The sequence below is a fragment of the Podarcis melisellensis genome, assembly GCF_964234715.1.
Source record: "Podarcis melisellensis genome assembly, chromosome: 1".
Lineage (NCBI taxonomy): Eukaryota > Metazoa > Chordata > Lepidosauria > Squamata > Lacertidae > Podarcis > Podarcis melisellensis.
Window position 1 is genome coordinate 113,087,795 of NC_138528.1, and position 19,702 is coordinate 113,107,496.

Here is a 19,702-nt window from a genome sequence, read left to right on the forward strand (position 1 = left end):
CTGGATCTGGTGTCAGTTTTTGTGGGGAGGGCTAATTTCCAGATGTCTGGCAAGCGGGATGTGTCGTCACGCTTGTTCATGTTGTGAGGGTGTTTCTCTATCTCGATGGCTTCCATGATTATTCTCTTGTGGTGATGTTCCCTCTCCACAGATAAATTACAGACACCATCCAGTAGCCAAACCATGGTGGCACCTCCGGATGCTGCACCCCCCTGCAATCCCTACACAGATCTGGCTGACACAGGCCACAAAACCACAGCTCGCCCCTATACACGAAGCCAAGCCAGAGCACAACTAAGTGCAGTACAGCCATCTTCTCAGAAAAACTCTTCACAAAGTTCAAGAGGTCAAGACACAAAGACTTTAGCAACTAATCCACACCTAATGACCCACCTAAGTGGTACTCAGGATATCACCCAAGAAATCACTCAAGATATCCCTCAAGTAATTAAGGAACAAAAGAAGAAAAGGCACACTAGCCTGGGAACTTCCTCTCTGCCCAGAACATTGGAGGCTATACACCACACCCCCTCAACAGTATTTATAGGAACTCAAACACTGAGATCCTGCTCTGTTCCAGTAACAAGAAGCCGAAAGCACCAGCCTGAAGATGACGAGTGAGACCTCGTCGAAACGTCGCCTAGACACCCCAACTTTTACACGGGAAGACACCCGAGGACACCAAAACCTGCATTCCTGTACCCGTGAAAATCTACGAAAGCATATATATATATATATATATACATACACACACACACACACACACACACAGAAATAAAGGTCTAGATCTCCACGTCCACGTTAAGTTTTCAGAAACACCTAATGAAATGATTGAATCCAGTTTCCAAGACATAGACCTTTGAGGGGACTGAGAAAAGCAAGCCTGATCCAATTGCAGCAGTCTGATTGGTCCTAGAACAATAGGATCCAGAATGCAGCAGTCTGATTGGTCCACAGGAGCCACCCAATCCAGCTCCAGGTGGAAGTGAATCCGCAACCTGATTGGCCCACAGGAGAATCCCAGAATTAGCCAATCGTGTGGGGCCCATTGTGTAAGTAATGTATATAAAGCAGACATTCTGGGGGAACTTCCATTCCTTCTCACCACTGTGAGCTGAATAAAGAGCATGAAATTCACACTCGACTCCGAGTATATTTCACATTGAATCGTGTTTTTCTCTTGGGAGTACGGGAGCAAGTTCCTTTATTTGACAAGGGGCAGGAAAGTTAACAACGTAGGAATCGCTTCAGGGGCTTAAGAGGTCGGCAACAAGCGCAGACCTTTCCTCGCTTCCATGGCCAGACAAGCCTGCGAGCTGAGGGCAGCCGTGAGGAAAGTCCTCTTGCTGTGCTAGTCTAGCCAGCAGCGAGATAATCTGGCTCTCAACGAGCTATCTTCTAACAGACACATCTCTGCCCGTCACCACAAGCAAGCGACTGTCGCCTGAGGGTGGGAATTCGCATTTATTTCACGCCAGGTACAAACGGCTGCCGTCGCTTCCAATATCGGAGGCGACCAGACATCGCTGCCGCCATCTTGGACGGAAACCGGAAGCTCGGTCTCGAGCTGTCACGGCTGCTCTCCTTCAACATCCGCATCTCGATGGTGCCGCTCACGGCGCAGGGAAATCGAACGCACCACAGCGCCCCCTGGCGATGAGGAAGAGATAAAGCCCCTACTCTCGCGAGTGTCAAACAAACAGAAACGGTCTCCGCGCATTTTAACCGTAACACCAAGGGGCGGGGAGGACAGCAGAGAAAGGAGCCGCGATTGGCTACAGCGAGAGCCAATAGCTTGGCTCCGTCTCCCGCCGCCGACTGTTGAACGCGCGCCGGCTCATTTCTTTCCCCCCACAGTCTTGGCTGAAGCAGAACGGCCCCGCCCCCGACAGAAGGCACCAATCGCTGCCCAGAACGTCCGCCGACGGTGGCTTGTGATTGGGCGGCTTTATTGTGACACGTTAAAAACCTTTATCCGCCTTGGCGGCGTCTGTCGCCAGATGCGCGATCGAGTCGTGACAGTCGCGCGACGCGGTGAAAACTGGCTTGTTAGCGGGGAGGGGGAGGGGCTGGGCCCTGTCGTAGTCTGGACTGAAGGTAGGCAGTGGTAGGGAGAGATAACAGGGAACGGGGAGAAACCCCGCTCCCCTTCTTTCATTTTATTCTGCCTAGTCCTCAAGAACGGTTCGTTATTTGGTTTATATCGCGCCCATTTCTTCCAGCAGTCAGCTTTGAGCAGATATTTATATCATGTTTATTCCACACGTGTGTGTGTGTGATCTCCAGATATAGATATCTAGATACAGATGGAAAGGTATATCTTAATAACTAGTAGAGGGAGAAAGAAAACTGAACACATAAAACACAGTATATTACATTAAGTGCAGCATTAAATATATGGTATTTAAAAAAATGTCAAATACAGAAACAGTGGGAAATATAAAATCATTGTATTAGAATGGGTTTTTAAAAAACAAAAAAAAACCCCACCATAAAGTGTTCATAGTTTTTTGCCACACAGAAACTTGCTACCTTGGCAGGAATCTCAGGGGAGAGACCCTGCTCCCCTACTTTTATTCTTATTGTAAAGCATCTAATCGTCCATAATAATAATAATAATAATTAATAATAATAATTTATTATTTATACCCCGCCCATCTGGCTGGGTTTCCCCAGCCACTCTGGGCGGCTTCCATAGAAACCAGGAAACACTAAAATATAATACATTAAAAACTTCCCTGAACAGGGCTGCCTTAAGATGTCTTCTGAATGTCAAGTAGTTGTTTATCGTTTTGACATCTGATGGGAGGGCATTCCACAGGGCGGGCGCCACTACCGAAAAGGCCCTCTGCCTGGTTCCCTGTAGCTTTGCTTCTCGCAATGAGGGAACCGCCAGAAGGCCCTCGGCACTGGACCTCAGCGTCCGGGCAGAACGATGGGGGTGGAGACGCTCCTTCAGGTATACTTGGCCGAGGCCCAGTTTATATCGCACCCATTCAGTCAGCTTTGAGCAGATACAGTATGTATATCCACATGATAGAGAGCACATTTATTTATTTACACATGCACACCCATTTATTTCTTTTCCAATAAATATTAGGTTGGGTGGCTAAAAACGTTTCACCCTCTTGTTTAAAAGCTTAATCCTTCTGTTCCACTTGAGGCATAGGTATAGAGCTCCCCCACTTCACAGAGCACCTCCTTCTATAATTCCCTGTATATGGGCCATGTGCTGGGACTAGCAATCTTTCATAGGCAACCCACTGAGCATTGCTTCCATGCAGAAACATGTCGGATCTTCATGGATCCTCACGATTTCTCAGTAGAGCTTCCCAAAGCCAGCATCATTTTCCAAATCACCTGTTATTTTTACGGTGCACTCAAGGCATGGGCGGTGGTTCGATGCTCCGTGTGCAGAAATAATAGGTATGAAGCAGATGAGTCGACTGCTGGATCCTTTTTTGTCTTGCCCCCTTCCATCAAACCTCAGCTATCATATAAACCAGTGACAGCATATAAACGAGTGACTGCATATAAACCAGTGATGTACAGCTTTTAAAATTCACACTAAGCAGGTGTCCATTGTAAGCATGCCATAAGCAGAGAAAAGAACATTGGCAAATGACTTCTGTCTGAAAACCAGGAGAGCAATCTATGCTGTCCATATTTATTAAAAGGTAAATCCCTCCCCACTCTATATGTTTAGGTAAGTTATCTCAAGTCTAGCCTGTGGGCACAATCTTGTGTACACACTTACTTGGAAGTATATCTCACAGAGATCTGTAGGATATCCTTATGAGTTAATAAGTGTAGGATCAAATTGTTAGCTTTCTATTAAACAATAGTACTTCCAGTGTTCCATTACACTACCATCACCACAAAATAATGTTTTCCTTTGCTTTCTTCCTTTCAAATATAAACATACGTTGAGAAACAAGTGTGCTAAAAAAGAGGGAATCATTTCAAACACATCGTAGTTTTATTTTTCCACATTTCTTTTTCATAGATTGCCATGGGTGATTTTGAAAAGGGTAAAAAGATCTTTGTTCAGAAATGTTCTCAGTGTCATACAGCTGAAAAAGGTGGAAAGCACAAGACCGGTCCAAATCTTTGGGGTCTCTTTGGCCGAAAAACAGGACAAGCTGCAGGATTTTCTTATTCAGACGCAAACAAGAATAAAGGTAAAAAAAGGTGGGGGGTCAAATAATCAGTTGCTTCATGACAGTATCACTGAATAAACACGATCCAAAGTTAGAGAAGGGAAAAACTTCACTGGGAGATTACTTGGCAACTCTTGGAAATACATTCTGAAAATATTCTTCTGATTTTATATAAAGAATATAAATTTGAACTTCTGGTTTGGATTTAACAACTTGTGCACTGCAAGTTTTATGGTCCAGTCATTGCATGGACACTCATGGGATCAATCTCACAGAGCCCCTAATGCGCCAGAACCACAGCACCAGAGCATGAGCTGCATTACTGTCCCTTGTTTGGTACCAGTGGGGATGGAGGCAGGACTAATGATGTCCCTGGCTCTATGCAGCATCCTAAGGCTGATTTCAGATGGCCAGGAGCCAGATTGGCACTGCAGGCGTTTCTTTGTTTTTAGTAGGTTTGCAGAGACTTCCTGGTGGCAAATGCTATTTGCTGTTTTAATGATATACTCCAGAATAGGCCCATTGTTTTCAGTGGGCCGGCTCTGGGAATAACTTAGCTGCATACAATCCATATTGTTATTTTATTTATTTTTTATATATATAAATTTTTATTAAGGTTTTTTAATACAAATGCATAATTAATAAACAACTTTGATTATTTAACATCTTTTCATTACTACTTTGGACTCCCTCACGTCTTCCGCTCCCACTTACATTGTTATAAAATTGTTTCCAAACAAATTATCATTTTGTTTACAATCTTAAATCCATTCATTTAAATACAGTATCTTCCTTTCTCCAAAAAGGAGTATATTCTTTCCTCATTTCCCTTATCGTTAAACTCAAATCTAATTTAATGGTAAACAGTTATTTCTACTCTGACATCCTTTTTAACATTCAGCCAAATTACAATACTTTTGTAGATAAGTCTTGAATTTCTTCCAGTCTTCTTCAACCCTCTCCTCTCCCAGGTCTCGGATTCTGCCAGTCATCTCAGCTAGTTGCATATAGTCCATCAGCTGCATCTGCCATTCTTCCAGTGTGGGCAAATCTTGAGGTTTCCAATTTTTAGCGATGAGTATCCTTGCTGCTGTTGTTGCGTACATAAAAAATGTTCTGTCCTTCTTTAACACATTCTGGCCGACAATGCCCAGAAGGAAGGCCTCTGGTTTCTTGGTAAAGGTATACTTGAACACCTTTTTCAGCTCGTTATATATCATTTCCCAGAATACCTTCACTCTAGGGCAAGTCCACCAGAGGTGAAAGAATGTTCCTTCATTTTCCTTACATTTCCAACATTTATTATCAGACGAATGGTATATTTTGGCCAATTTAACTGGGGTCATGTACCATCTATATATCATTTTCATTACATTTTCCTTCAGAGCATTACATGCAGTGAAGTTCAACCCAGTGGTCCACAACCTTTCCCAGTCTTCAAACATAATATTATGCCCAATATCCTGTGCCCACTTTATCATAGCCGATTTAACCATTTCGTCTTGTGTGTTCCATTTCAGCAGCAAATTATACATTTTTGAAAGTACTTTAGTCTTAGGTTCTAACAGTTCTGTTTCCAACTTCGATTTCTCCACCTGGAATCCTAACTTTTTATCAATTTTAAACACTTCTTTAATCTGAGCGTAATGTAACCAGTCTCGCACTTTATCTTTCATTTTCTCTAAACTCTGCAGTTTCCAATTGTCTCCATCTCTTTCTAATATTTCCCAATACTTTGGCCAATTGGCCTCCATATTGGGTCTTTTTCGGGCCATGGCTTCCAAGGGTGACAGACAATCCATATTGTTATTTATTACATTTATATGCTCCCTTACCTCCAAGCAGTTCATGCTGGTGTGCATGTTTCACTCTCCCCTATTTTATCCACAGAACTTCCCTGTGTAGTAGGTAAGGGTGAGATAGGATAACTGGCCCAGTGGATTTCATGGCTGAGCCGTGGTCTATCAATTTCTAGTCTAACACTAACCACTACATCACACTGCCTCTCTCTGTGACAGCTTAAAGCAAATGGATTAGACTGCTAGTATCCTCGGATTTTCAATTAATTGTATTATTCTGATAAGGCCAACTGCAGGTTGGCCATTTACCTCCTGAAACTGCCTGACTTGCCCATCTCCTCTTGAATTTCTTCTAACAGCCATCAGATTGTGTATGCTAATAGTTAGAGATACCATGTTTTATTCTGGCAATCAGAGGCTAGGATGCACATGCTTACTGCCAGCTGCTTGGACATGACCTCTGATAATTCACTGCAAGTGTGCGTGCATATTTCCACATTTTGGGGAGCGGAGTGGAGGGCGTCTGTTTTACAGAAATGCTTGAGCTTCTGTTCTAAGCATACTTACTTGGAAGAAAGTTCCAAGGAAATCAGCTTAAGTGTGGATCAGAGGGTATGCAATTATATAGTTTATGTTTATTTGAAATTAATTACTAAGAGCCAGTGTGGTGTAGTGGTTAAGAGTGGTAGTCTCGTAATCTGGGGAACCGGGTTCGTGTCTCCGCTCCTCCACATGCAGCTGCTGGGTGACCTTGGGCTAGTCACACTTCTTTGAAGTCTCTCAGCCTCGCTCACTTCACAGAGTGTTTGTTGTGGGCGAGGAAGGGAAAGGAGAATGTTAGCTGCTTTGAGACTCCTTTGGGTAGTGATAAAGCAGGATATCAAATCCAAACTCTTCTTCTTCCTCTTCACCTTTAACTGTGATAGGTCTCAAGGCACCAACTAATATAGTAAGGTTTTTTAAAAAACCTTCAGAACAGCAGCTCAACCTGTTGATCAAGTGTGAGAAAACCTGAAGTTACCAAAGGCATATTTAAGTGAATCTCTCTACTGATATATGTTAGAGACCTCCTTGTCTTCTCCATTACTGAGGCATGATGGTTTAAAACAAGAGAATGAGAGATACTGACTTCTTAGTGGCTACTCCCAGATTGTAAAATGTATGACCTTGTGAGATCCATTTGGCCTTCTCTCTTACTGTTCTCCCCCTCCCCCTTTTACCCCTTACTGGATTATTTTTATGTGATGGAGCTTCAGTTATAACATTTTTGTCTACTGAGCCTTTTCCCATTTTTACCATGCTTATTTTACTTATATGAGGTGTTGTTGTTGTTCTTGATTGTTTTAAGTCACCCTGAGCAGTAGGATTATACTGGAAGGGCAACAAATTAGTTTTCAAATAAATTAAAAGGGTAATTGAAAAGCCTGGAAAATAAGAATGCTTTTCACCTGATGCCTAACTGGCAGCAGTGTAGGCACCACAGGAGGGCATTCCAAATGTGAGTCACCAGTTAAAAGGATTTCTTCTCAGTTAACCTTCCACCAAACTACAGAAGGTAGGGGCACACAGAGGAGAGCCTCAGGTGACTATTTCCACTGAACCGCTGTGGAAGGCTGCAGTGCAACTTACCCATGGTAAGGTGGCACAAGCAAAAGAATAGAGAGGGCATTAGAATAAGAATAAAGTAGCCCCAGTGTTGCAACCAGTAAATCGGCTCTGACTATAGAAAAACAAAACAAAAAAAATTCCTTCCAGTAGCACCTTACAGACCAACTAAGTTAGTTCTTGGTATGAGCTTTCGTGTGCATGCACACTTCTTCAGATGCATGCACACGAAAGCTCATACCAAGAACTAACTTAGTTGGTCTTTAAGGTGCTACTGGAAGGATTTTTTTTTGTTTTGACTATGGCAGACCAACACGGCTACCTATCTGTATAGAAAAACAGTAACAGACCATTGGACTTTTGATAAGGGCACTTCAGCATCTCATTGGACAATGTGCAATCCCAGCTTTAATTACATTTTTTCTGTATTTAAAAGATTGAGATGACACAAATTTTCAGGAAAAATCAACTGAAAGACTTGGTGAAGTATGTGGAATTTCAACAACCTGTTGGTTTTCAACCTTGGTTGCTTAACTTCCATCTAGGTTCAGAAAATAATTTTTAATATCAAGAAAATAATGATTTGGAAGGTTTTTATTTTGGCTTTTAAATGTGATTATGTTAGAAGAAGCTACCTTGTTCAAAGCGATACAACATATAGAGATCCTCTACTTCATGAATCCAAGTATGATTATTAAAAAGTGAGTCAAAAGTAAATATAATGCCAGATACATGCTATTAAATGTGTGCAAACAGTAATGAAAAGTGGCTTTTGTTTGACATTCTTTCTAATCCTTTTTTTAACCTTTGGAATTAAGAACATAAGCTGTTCAAGAATATTTTCCTTTATATATGTTCCAATAAATTTTGAAATCTCTCAAAGTAAAGGTGACACCAATTGATGAAACAGTCATGGGATTAGAAATTGGTATTTCACCACTTTCTAAATTTTCCAGGTATTGTCTGGAGTGAAAACACACTGATGGAATATTTGGAGGATCCTAAGAAATACATTCCTGGGACGAAAATGATTTTTGCTGGCATTAAAAAGAGTAATGAAAGGGCAGATCTCATTGCATACTTGAAAAAAGCAACCTCGTCATGAAACCTCTGTGATGTCCAGATAATTCCCAGTTGGCACCACTCTTGTGTTACATCTGATGTTTATTGTCCTAGCATTTGCTCTTTAAGACATTACCTTCAAAAGGGCAAATAAAAGTTGGTATTTTCAGGTGCTCAGTCTCCTAACAAAACAAGTGTTAATTGTCTTTTGTTTTCATATGCATGTCCCTGTACAGACATTTCAATATACTTTATTTTGTTTAAAACAAAGTTCTCAGGGTTGGTTCACAGGAATGAATGAATAAATAAATAAATAAGTAAGTAAATGAATAAATAAATAAATTCAATAATAGACCACAGAACAGAGCAAAATGTGGATCTGGTTCAATCTTCTGCCTATGGAGGTATATACAACTTATGACCCACCAAACCAAACACAGTCTAGCAGAGCTCCTATCACTATGAGCTCAATAAACCTACCTTCCCTGTCTGCCAGGAATTGCAAAAAGCAGAAGATGTCAAGAACACGGCAAGTCACGCTATAGACTCCCATCAGAGAGCTGTTGCCCTTGAGGAAAGTGAACCTACATACTTCAGTAGCGATGTTTTATTCAGGCCAACTTTTCAGTGAAATCAATGGACGAGGGACCCGCTCAGCACTCTGCAGAATTCTGCTAGAGTAAAAGAAAAACAGCTGACCAATGCAATTGATTTGAATGAACTCAAGGGCAAGGACCATTAGATACGTATAGATTCTGCTCACCGTTGGATCACACTGCTGTAGTGCTTGGGAGGTTATGGGGGGGTTAGATTCTGATCAATTTGTATTTCATTTTAAAAATGAGCTTCATTCTTACATACAATACTTAGGTCATATTGTTCACAGAGGAAAAACCAATGATGCTGAACCCCACCGAAGTGCATAAGACACCCCCATCCCCCCCCCCGCAAGATGCAGACTAAATGCAGACAGCCCCCTCCACAGCAAAACAAACAAAAAAGCTACTCTCATTTTCTACAATATAAAATTAGGAGGAACAGAAGAGGCCTTGGCAGTCCAGTACCTAGGTGTTGTGGAATCTTGTAAGACTGCAACCCTCCCTGCAATTATCTGGATATAAGCCAAATAGGTGAACATTGCGGGACTTCTCAGAAAACGTGTTTATTGCATAGGGTTGTACTGCTTGATGTTTCCTTGTTCACTATGTCTTCTGGTAGTCCTGGACTCATTAAAAAAAATTCAATGAGAGAAAAATGCTTAGGCAGAAAGTAATAATATAAATCTGTATTATTAAGGAAACTGACAAATATAAAGTATTAGATAGGGTATCTGAACCTTGTTTTCTGTTAGCTTCTCTAACAGAGCCTCTGTCCAAATAATTTGTACAGCTGTCACTGTTAACGGCTTCATTAACAAGTGACCCCGAAAATTCAGGATCGTGCCAAAGTTTTGTGCTTGTTTTGTGCTGTGCTTTGTGCCAACCCCCCCCCCCCAAACCGAATACAATCATACCTTGGACTCAAGACGTTTTGGCTCCTGAACGCCACAAACCTGGAAGTGAGAGTTCTGGTTTGTAAACGTTCTTTGGAACCTGAATGTCTTACAGGGCTTCCGCGGCTTCCAATTGGCTGCAGGAGCTTCCTGCAGCCAATCAGAAACCGCGCTTTGGTTTCTGAACGTTTTGGAAGTCATATGGACTTCCGGAACAGATTCCGTTCAATTTCCAAGGTACGACTGTAATTGACGAAACCAATCGGGGTCACAAGTTAATGCCCAAAATCCAACTTTGTCTGACTGACTACAAACCAGTGCCAATGTTTTGTGTTAGTTTTGTGTCGCAAACCCCACTTTCCCTACTGTCCGCCACCAACTGAGTAGCTGACACTCAAACCAGGGGCCATAGGGACACCCCCAAACCCAACCTCGTCCAATTGACTCCAAACCAGTGCCAAAGTGGAGTGTCCCCCATGCTCCTATATGGATATAGGCAGGCTTGGAGTCAATTGGACAAGGTTGGGTTTGGGGGGTGTCCTTATGGCCCCCAATTATTCAGTTTGGAGGGTGGCACAAAAGGGGGGGTTACAGCTCAAAACTTAACACACAACTTTGGCAGCTGTAAAAATTATTCGGACAGAGGCTCTGTTAGGCTAACAGAAAGCAAAGTTTAGAAACCCTATCTAATACAGTGGTACCTCAGGTTTAGTACTTAATTCTTTCCGGAGGTCCGTTCTTAACCTGAAACTGTTCTTAACCTGAAGCACCACTTTAGCTAATGGGACCTCCCACTGCCGCCGCGTGATTTCTGTTCTTATCCTGAAGTAAAGTTCTTAACCTGAAGCACTATTTCTGGGTTAGCGGAGTCTGTAACCTGAAGCGTATGCAACCCAAGGTACCACTGTACTTTATAGTTCTTGAAACAAGAGTAAGAAATAAATATATTAATGTATATATTTGTCAGTTTTTTTAATAAAGATTTAAGGTATTGCTTATAGATTTATGAATTCAGCGGGGTTTGCTCCGAGTAAAAAAAATGCGCCAGATCTCACTACAACAACAACAATATTTTATTACGGCCATAGGCCCACACACCAGATCTCACTGAATTGTGTGGTTTTGTTAAAAGGGAGCAGTTCTTCCACAGCAACCACCAGAGACAGATGGTGGAGAGGGGGAAGCCCGGAAGGTTGAGTTTTCCCATGGCATCGCTCAGGGACGGGGGGGGGGCCTCTGAGCTCGCGTGTATTTCCTCCTGCCTGACTGGCAAGCTTCTCCCACATTTCTAGGCTTCAGGGCGAGGATCTTCCAGAAATCTTGAAGCCTCGGAACCGCGCTGTCTCCTTGCTTGACAGCTCTGCTCATTTGCTTTGATGGCCTGCATGGCAATGACGCAAGTCTATGCACGTGGGGGGGGGGAGGAAGTGAAGTGTGGCTATGTAGAAATCCGCTTAACAAAAGGCATTGTAACGATTTCGAATTTGGGGTGGGGAGAGTTAACTACTCCACTTAGCTCGTGATCACAGACGTGGAATAAGCACAGGGGAGTCCCCTTCTTATCCCGTGAGTTTTCTCCGGCTGTGGTCTAGAGCAGTGTTTCCCAAACGTTTTTGGGCAACGGCACACCTGTTTACTGAAAAAAAATCTCGCGGCACACCACCATTAAAGCCCCGCCCCGTGACGTCAGCGCGCAGCGTCACGCCGGGAGGGACGCACAAAAGTGAAAGTTTTTTCCCTCCCCCTTGCTGGGGAACCTCCAAGCTTTGGGGGTGGGAGGAGGCAGCAGAGCGAGGGACTGAGGGACGGCGGCAACTGAGGCGGCGGCGGCTGAGGCAGAGCTGGGAAGGGGGTTTCCAGGGGACACGGCAGCTCCTCGAAAGGCTTCTCTCAGCTGCGCTCAATCCGCCTCGGAGAGGATTTCCCCTCCGGTCCCATGCGTTCGTTTGGGGCATCGCTCCGGCTGCTCCCTCTCCCGCCGCGCAGGAGCGATGCCTCTCTCTGGCTCTCCCTCCGCGCAGGCTGAGGGAGGGAGGGAGGGGCGCGTGTGACTCGTCTCTGCTGGGAGACCAAACCCAGCGAGGCAGAGTCGCGCGGAGGCGCCCAGGCAGCGCTGCCGGCTGCGAGGAGGAGCGCCAGGCAGCAGCAGGAGGCGCGGCCTCTCCTCGCCGCCGCCGCCCCGCCTCTCGCCGCCCGACTCGCCCGCCTCCCTCCAGGCATCTCGCGGCACACGAGGCAACGTCTCACGGCACACTCGTGTGCCGCGGAACACCGGTTGGGAAACACTGGTCTAGAGAGCATCCTCCGCGAGGGTCTGCTTTGAAACTAATGCGCAGTCAAACCAATTAACCCCCCTTGTCTACTTTGTCTAGCAGCGGCGACCCCTGGTGGCCACTAGTAGAAGTAGTGTCATAATCATAGAATCATAGAGTTGGAAGAGACCACAAGGGCCATCGAGTCCAACCCCCTGCCAAGCATGGGCTTCTACATGGTGCTGGAGGAGACTCTTGAGAGTCCCGTGGACTGCAAGATCAAACTTATCCATTCTGAAGGAAATCAGCCCTGAGTGCTCACTGGAAGGACAGATCCTGAAGCTGAGGCTCCAATACTTTGGCCACCTCATGAGAAGAGAAGACTTCCTGGAAAAGACCCTGATGTTGGGAAAGACAAGGAGAAGGGGACGACAGAGGACGAGATGGTTGGACAGTGTTCTCGAAGCTACCAGCATGAGTTGGACCAAATTGCGGGAGGCAGTGGAAGACAGGAGTGCCTTGAGTGCTCTGGTCCATGGGGTCACAAAGAGTTGGACATGACTTAACGACTAAACAACAACAAGGCTTTTACAGGCAGGGGTCCAGTTCTCCAAAACGCAGGACTTGCCACTTTTGGAAGCGGGTGAAGTCATAGACACAGGCCCAGACAGAGGGGGGGCCATATGGGCCACTTGGCCCGGGCCTCCAATTCCAAAGGGGGCCTCGGTCAGCATATTCACAAAATTATTTATATACTTACTTATTTCTAAGACTTCAGTTATCCCCAGGGTAAAAAAAAGGGAGGGGCACATTATCTACCTGGCCTGGGCCTCTGCCTGGCTCTGCAAGGCCGTGCATAGACATCACCATATTTTACAACTACTGGGTATATATATATCTTGGAGGGACGCGGGTGGCGCTGTGGTCTAAATCACTGAGCCTAGGACTTGCTAATCAGAAGGTCGGCAGTTCGAATCCCCGCGACGGGATTAGCTCCTGTTGTTTGGTCCCTGCTCCTGCCAACCTAACAGTTCGAAAGCACGTCAAAGTGCAAGTAGATAAATAGGTACCGTTCCGGTGGGAAGGTAAACGGCGTTTCCGTGCACTGCTCTGGTTCACCAGAAGCGGCTTAGTCATGCTGGCCACATGACCCGGAAGCTGTACGCAGGCTCCCTCAGCCAATAAAGTGAGATGAGTGCCGCAACCCCAGAATCGGCCACGACTGGACCTAATGGTCAGGGGTCCCTTTACCTTTTTATATATCTTGGGGTGTATGGTGGGAGGCGTCCGACCATTAAGACCAGAGTTTGAATTTTTTTTAAAAAAAAAAACAACACAGGTAAAAAAACCTTTTAAGGAGAGTTCCCAAGTCCTGCAGTGTGTGTCTGCATGCGAGGTTCTTGCTCCACCAGAGGAGGGCAAGATCGTTGCCTCCGCTTCCTGCAGCGGGACCTGCGTTTGCAAACCTGCCCTCCCCACCCCGTTACTAGACAAGCATCTTCTCGGTGGAGCGCTCTTCCCTCTCCCGGCTACGCGGTAGCATAAGCGGGTGCCGTCGCGGAGCTTGTTCGTGAGGAGTCCGAAGAGCATGGGCGTAGCCAGGATTTTTTGTTGGGGGGGCAGAACCGACGTGATTGGTCATTTATTTATTTATTTTGTTTTACTTGATCTGGGGCGGGGGGGGGCGGGATCAGCTACGCCCATGCCATCGATGGTGGAGGGAACTCCCCCCCCCCCAAAGCAACACTCCGGAGCAAGAAATTGGCAAATCGTGCATGCAAAAAAAAAAATCCCTTCCTCTCGCCTCTGCGCATGCTCGGAAAGGGCTTCTCCGCCTGCCGCCCTCCCGCGATCACAATTGACAAGTTTCTCTGCTCTTCGCGATGCGCTGTTTCTCAATGAGAAGCCATCGGTTGGTGTATTACGTCCGTATAGTAAAGCCCATCACCTTGCACCGAGAGAGATAGGTTATTTTTAGCAAATCAAAGCTAGATCTGCAGCCAACCAGCAAACACAGCAGCGCCGAGAAGCTGGCTTTGGCTTTTGCTTGCATTTAAAACACCCCCCATCCCACACCACCTTAAATTCAACGACGTTATAATCTAGGACGGATATTTAGGTCAGAGCCTTTGAAGAGCCCGTTCCGCCGTCTGTTTCAGTTACAGTTTCTGTCGAAAGTTTGTCCTATCTGATCGTCAGACGCCAAGTGGCTCCTCCTACCTACAATCTCAAACGACTGCAGCAAGGAGAGTAAATCAATTTATGTATCAGCGGAGGCTGGAGAGCTCAGTCCTTTTTCAACCACCTCCCACGTAATCAAATTCTACGTGTCTGTCTTCGATCGCCCCGTCTCTCTCGCGGATGTCTTGGGCTCCTTCCCCACCTTTGCTTAATTTATGAAAGCTGGCAAGGGGCTATCGAGGCTCAACCTGTCGCGATATTATTTATTCTGACCTGGTTGCCCTCAGCTGAATACCACTGCTAAGCATTACTCAGAGTAGACCCACTGAAGTCCATTAATTCCAATGCTAACATTGCACTTAACATTCAACGCTATCGTTGAAATTAACATTCAATGCTAACATGTTTGATTTCAAAGAAAAGAACTTTGCACATGCTTGAAGGCGCTGCACATTCTAAGCACGAACACCCGTACTTGGCCCTGGCACTGAAAGCAGATTCTGGCATTTATACGAGCCTCAACACCACCCTAAAATCTAGGGTGCCTCTTAGGGTTCCTATAAACGAACCATAACAGCACCCTAAAATTTATGGTGCCTTTCAGGTTTCCTAAAATCCAGGGTGCCTCTCAGGTGCTATAGGATGGCGGTGTGTGTGCTAGCTTCCATTGAGAAGGTTTGGCATCTCATTCATATTTCCCCACCACCACCCCACCGACATCGCTTTCATTCAGGTCCCTGCACAGCGTACGTTTTTCACGTGCTGGGATCCATGACTTGAGGTTCCCCAGCATTTTTGCGTAGGCATCGGTTCGGCATTGAATGCGCTGCTCCACGTGCGCGTAAAAATAGCTCCACGTCAGTCTGTCTCAGCGGAGAGGCAGTCGGGGTTTCGTCTCGCCGCGGGAGGGGGAGGAGGCGGAGGCGCGGAAGCCGCATGTGTGCTCGCGGTTCCTTCATCTTAATCGGACTTTGAGACCTGCACATTGCTGTGGAAAGGTGACCACGTGCGCGCAACCGCTTCAGGGGGAGGCTCCCGGCGTAAATAAATAAATAAAAAACAATAAACCAGCTGGCGCACAAGCGCACCTTCTCGTCTCCCCGTGTATTATAATCCCCGCGTATTTGTGGTTGCAAGCCTCCGGGTCCCCATCTTGCGATTCAAATCCACTCCTGCAAGAGGAAAGGATGCGATTGCATTCCTAAGCTCCAGCAAGTCCATTAAAGCTAGCGTGACAGATTGATTTTAATGAGTTAAAAGGACAATGGCCGCAGCTGCAAATCAAGGCTGCAAGCCCACGTTCATTTACTTGGAAGTAAAGGCCATTGAACTCACTGGGACTTCCTTCCGAGTAAACAGGATCGGGCGGCGCGAGGGGATTCCCTCCTTATGGAACGCTGTATCCTTCGTTAGCGATTCCCATAATGACGTATGTGCGGGTTGCAAGGGAACACGGCAGTACAGTACTATTGCAAGATAAAAACACCTCCTGCCAATCCCAAGCCGCGAATCTTATAGACCCCACCTCCACGCCCGCTGTTTCATCGGCTTTTACATATGTATACTTGAAATTATGGTTAGAATTACTGCCTTACTTAGAAGTGCATTGCTATTAAAAATAAGCAGGCTCCGCTTCTCCAGTCTTGCCTTAGAAGATGAGTGTACGCTCAAGGCTGTTATGTTTCAGAAACCGAAGCATGCTCTTTAAAAATCTGTATCACTCCAAATAAATATTTTAAGGAAAAGGAGCCGTAGTTTGTTTTTATTATTTTTTTATTTGGAACGTATGCACAGAAGTCACATTCTCGAACAATAGGGCACGTGGTCACTAATACACAAGCGCACGCGAGAAACATCTCCCCCCAATCTCCCGCATAGTCCCATGACAATCGATAGTTGACCGGCGGCACACCTCTCCCAGAGTTTGCATTTCTTAATGGCAGACCTCGAATGCGTTGAGATTTCCTTTCTGGAGCCATTAACCCAATAACACCGTGGCGCAACTATCCCTCGCGCTACTGATGCTCATGCGTTGGGGGGGGGGAATTTGCACCTCGCAGCTTCGGGCATCATCTGCTTGCTTCGGTCACTGCACCCCCCAATAAACCCCTTCATTCATCCGCTGCTCCCGCTCCGAAGAAGCTCGACCGTCGACGTGATCGCCTCTGGAAAGAGAAGATGCTCCGGTTACGGGCTGCCTCTCCCGGCCGCCTCCTCCTCCTCCTCCTCCGCTCACGCGTCCTCCCTCCCCGCCCCGCCTTCTTAGTGGTCGGCCGGCTGGGTTACGCAGGAGCCGCCGCCAGCAGGAGCAGCAGTTAGCAGAGAGCTTTGACGCGCATCTCCAGAGAAGCAGCAGCAGCCCGTTGCAAGTAACCGGGAGCGAAAGGACGCGGGAACCCCGCGGGAGCCACCTGGACGGGAGACGAGGGCAAGGACGACGACGGGGCGCCGCGGAACAACGGAAGGGGTGAAGGAGAAAGGCGAGGAGCCCGGGGGTAGGAAGGGCACAGAAAGCCGGGCTCGGAGGCGGATGGATCCGTTTGCTCGCTCGCTCCAAGAGAGGGCGGGAAAGCCCGGGCACCTTCTGCTCCCCCACGTGCCGAACGGCTTGTAACCCGCCCTGCGTTTCTTCTCCGGGCGCGCCAGTCGCTAGCAAGCAGCAAGTGCGGCGGCGGCGGCGGCTCGTTGCCGCTTATCTTCCGCTTTTCAGCATGAAGTAACGAGGACGGCAAAGTTTGGCGCGCAGTGGCGGCGGTGCGCCTTCGAGGGGACGAGGCCGCCATGTCGGCCCCCGCCGGCTTGGACTTCGCGGCGGTGGAAAGTTTCCTGGACAGGCACCCGGAGCTGGTGGAGAAGTGGCTGAAGAGGAGGAGCTCCCTCCTCGCCCAAGCGGCTCCCGAGGCGGCGGAGGAGCGGCCGGGCCACAGCAGCAACGGCACCCCGACGGCGCTGGGCGGCCCCGGCTCCTCTTTGGCGAAGGGCGGCGGCGGCGGCCCCGTGGCCCCTCCGGAGACGGCGGCCGGCGGCCTGCAGCGCCGAGCGTCGCAGAAGGAGCTTCGGCGCAGTTTCGCGCGCTCCAAGGCCATCCACGTGAACCTGACTTACGACGAGCACGTCCACGCGCGGGCGCAGGAGCCGCTGAGCAGCGCGCGGAGAAGGGCCCTGCTGAGGAAAGCCAGCTCGCTGCCGCCCACCACGGCGCACATCCTGAGCGCGCTGCTGGAGTCCCGGGTGAACCTCCCGCAATACCCGCCCACCGCCCTGGACTACAAGCGCCACCTCAAGGAGCACAACGAGCGGCAGTTCTTCCTGGAGCTGGTCAAGGACATCTCCAACGACCTGGACCTGGGCGCCCTCAGCTACAAGATCCTCATCTTCGTGTGCCTCATGGTGGACGCCGACCGGGGCTCGCTCTTCCTGGTCGAAGGCGGCGCCGCCGCCGGCAAGAAGAGCCTGGTCTCCAAGGTCTTCGACGTGCACGCCGGCACCCCGCTGCTGCCTTGCTACAGCACCGAGAACTCCAACGAGGTGCAGGTGCCCTGGGGCAAAGGGATCATCGGCTACGTGGCCGAGCACGGAGAGACCGTCAACATCCCCGACGCCTACCAGGTAGGGAAGGGGCTGGGGGGGGGGCCTCCTGGTTCTGCTGCTCGCCTTTCTGCACCCGAGGCGGCTTATGCTACAGCAGCCGTGCAAAAGGCGAGCTCTCGCTATCGCTGACCTTTGCGTGCTCTCCAAAGCCAGAGGTGGGGAACCCAAATATTGTTGGGCAGCATCGATAATCATCTGTGATGGAGGTCTGTTGGGGGTAGGAGGAGCCCAGCATCATGGGGGGGCAGGTAGGGGTTCCTCACCTCTGGCTTAGAGGATTCATATGGGGGGGGGGTCATGCGTAAGTTCCTTTTAAAAATACCACACAAGTATTCAGCTGTGCATTGCAGTTACTGTACTTGTTTAAGCTCAGTGTTGGTGTACTGAGTGGTCTCTGGAATGGACTTCAAGCAAGTGTGGGCTTGGCTTCTCTCACACATTTATTAGGTGGCAAGGGGTCGGGTCGGGTGAATTGTAAGGTTTTTAGTAGTTAGCATGGCCGTCAATGCCATGGGTGGCACATTGTTCCTTTTCAACTCATTAACTGTTTCTTGTGCTTCAGTATTAAATATTCTCTGTGTAGTACAGTTATCTGTAAAATCAAAGGTCACTGGGTGGCCTTGAGTAAGTCCCTTGTCCTCACTTGCCTTGCTTAATTTGGCAGAGTTGTTGGGAGACTTGAGAGTTCAATCCTAGACATGCATGCTCAGAAGTAAGTCTCACTGAGTTCCATGAGGTTTACTTCCAGAGAAGTGGTGGTTTATAGGTTGCATCCTAAAATACGTCTCTGATGATCTCAGAGGAAGGACAGGACACAGTTGTAGCAGGTAAACACACCATTCGTTGCCTGAGCTGGCAAAATACTTTTTAATTCCAGAATCTTATTTGAACCAAATTCTTAGTGTGCCCCTCATCAAATTCTTAGGAAGCACCATCAGGTTCTTAGATGGATGAGTACCCGAGATTTGTCCTCTACTTTGTCTGTCACAATTTTGTATGCCGTGATTCTTTCACACAAATTAACTTTGTAGTGGTGTAGATCAAGCCATAGTTTGGTTTTGTTATAAATAATTCAGGTTAGCATGAATTCACCCAGGCTGAAAAAAAGCACTCGGCTACATGTATTCTATGACTCTTCTCTTATTGGACTTTTGATCCATGTTAGGGTCATTTCTTAAGTTTTATACTGAAGCTCATACCTGAAAGTATACAGGGTGTATACATGGGAGCATGTCAATTAAAACTTATACATGTCCCTTCAAAATATACATGTGCAACTCACACAGTATATATATATTTGCACTTGGTTGTCTTAATACTGTGTATGGAACATAAAAAAGTAGCTCTTTAGTGATTGACACTTCGGAGCCTGGTGATAGTAGTTATTTCAGATTAATTAATTGGAGTAAAAGTGTGATCTTGTGTATGTGGCCATAATTGGTGTTGCCATAATTCTTTATTTTAAACACACTTTAAGAGTGTGATATAAAGTGGTTACTGTTTAGAATGGCTCATTCAACATACTGGGACTTGAGTTGCAGTTTGTAGTGTGCTCTGGAC

General features: G+C 47.0%; 2 protein-coding genes across 5 annotated transcripts in view; both read left to right on the plus strand.

Annotated features, from left to right (window-relative positions):
- The first annotated feature begins 1,715 nt into the window (after window positions 1-1,715).
- Window positions 1,716-8,820, plus strand: LOC309363291 (cytochrome c, testis-specific). The gene is made up of 3 exons (XM_081899418.1): window positions 1,716-2,097; window positions 4,007-4,181; window positions 8,521-8,820. Exons 2-3 carry the CDS (start codon window positions 4,013-4,015, stop codon window positions 8,667-8,669), a joined length of 318 nt encoding a protein of 105 aa, XP_081755544.1. The 5' UTR covers window positions 1,716-2,097; window positions 4,007-4,012; the 3' UTR covers window positions 8,670-8,820.
- A 7,485-nt stretch (window positions 8,821-16,305) lies between these two features.
- Window positions 16,306-19,702, plus strand: part of PDE11A (phosphodiesterase 11A) — a 153,111-nt gene continuing 149,714 nt past the window's right edge. For all 4 annotated transcript variants that reach the window (XR_014169121.1, XM_081914207.1, XM_081914206.1 and 1 more), the window contains exon 1: window positions 16,306-18,160. Coding sequence is in view for 3 of the 4 variants with exons in the window: in XM_081914207.1 (XP_081770333.1) it covers window positions 17,333-18,160 (828 nt within the window). In the remaining variant the exon portion in view is untranslated. The remainder of the gene's footprint in view (window positions 18,161-19,702) is intronic.

Bases quoted from the DNA above. Each gene is read 5' to 3' on its own strand.
- LOC309363291 (XM_081899418.1), top strand. From the start codon at position 4,013: ATGGGTGATTTTGAAAAGGGTAAAAAGATCTTTGTTCAGAAATGTTCT. The intron at 4,182-8,520 runs GTAAAAAAAGGT...TAAATTTTCCAG, and splicing joins AGACGCAAACAAGAATAAAG to GTATTGTCTGGAGTGAAAAC.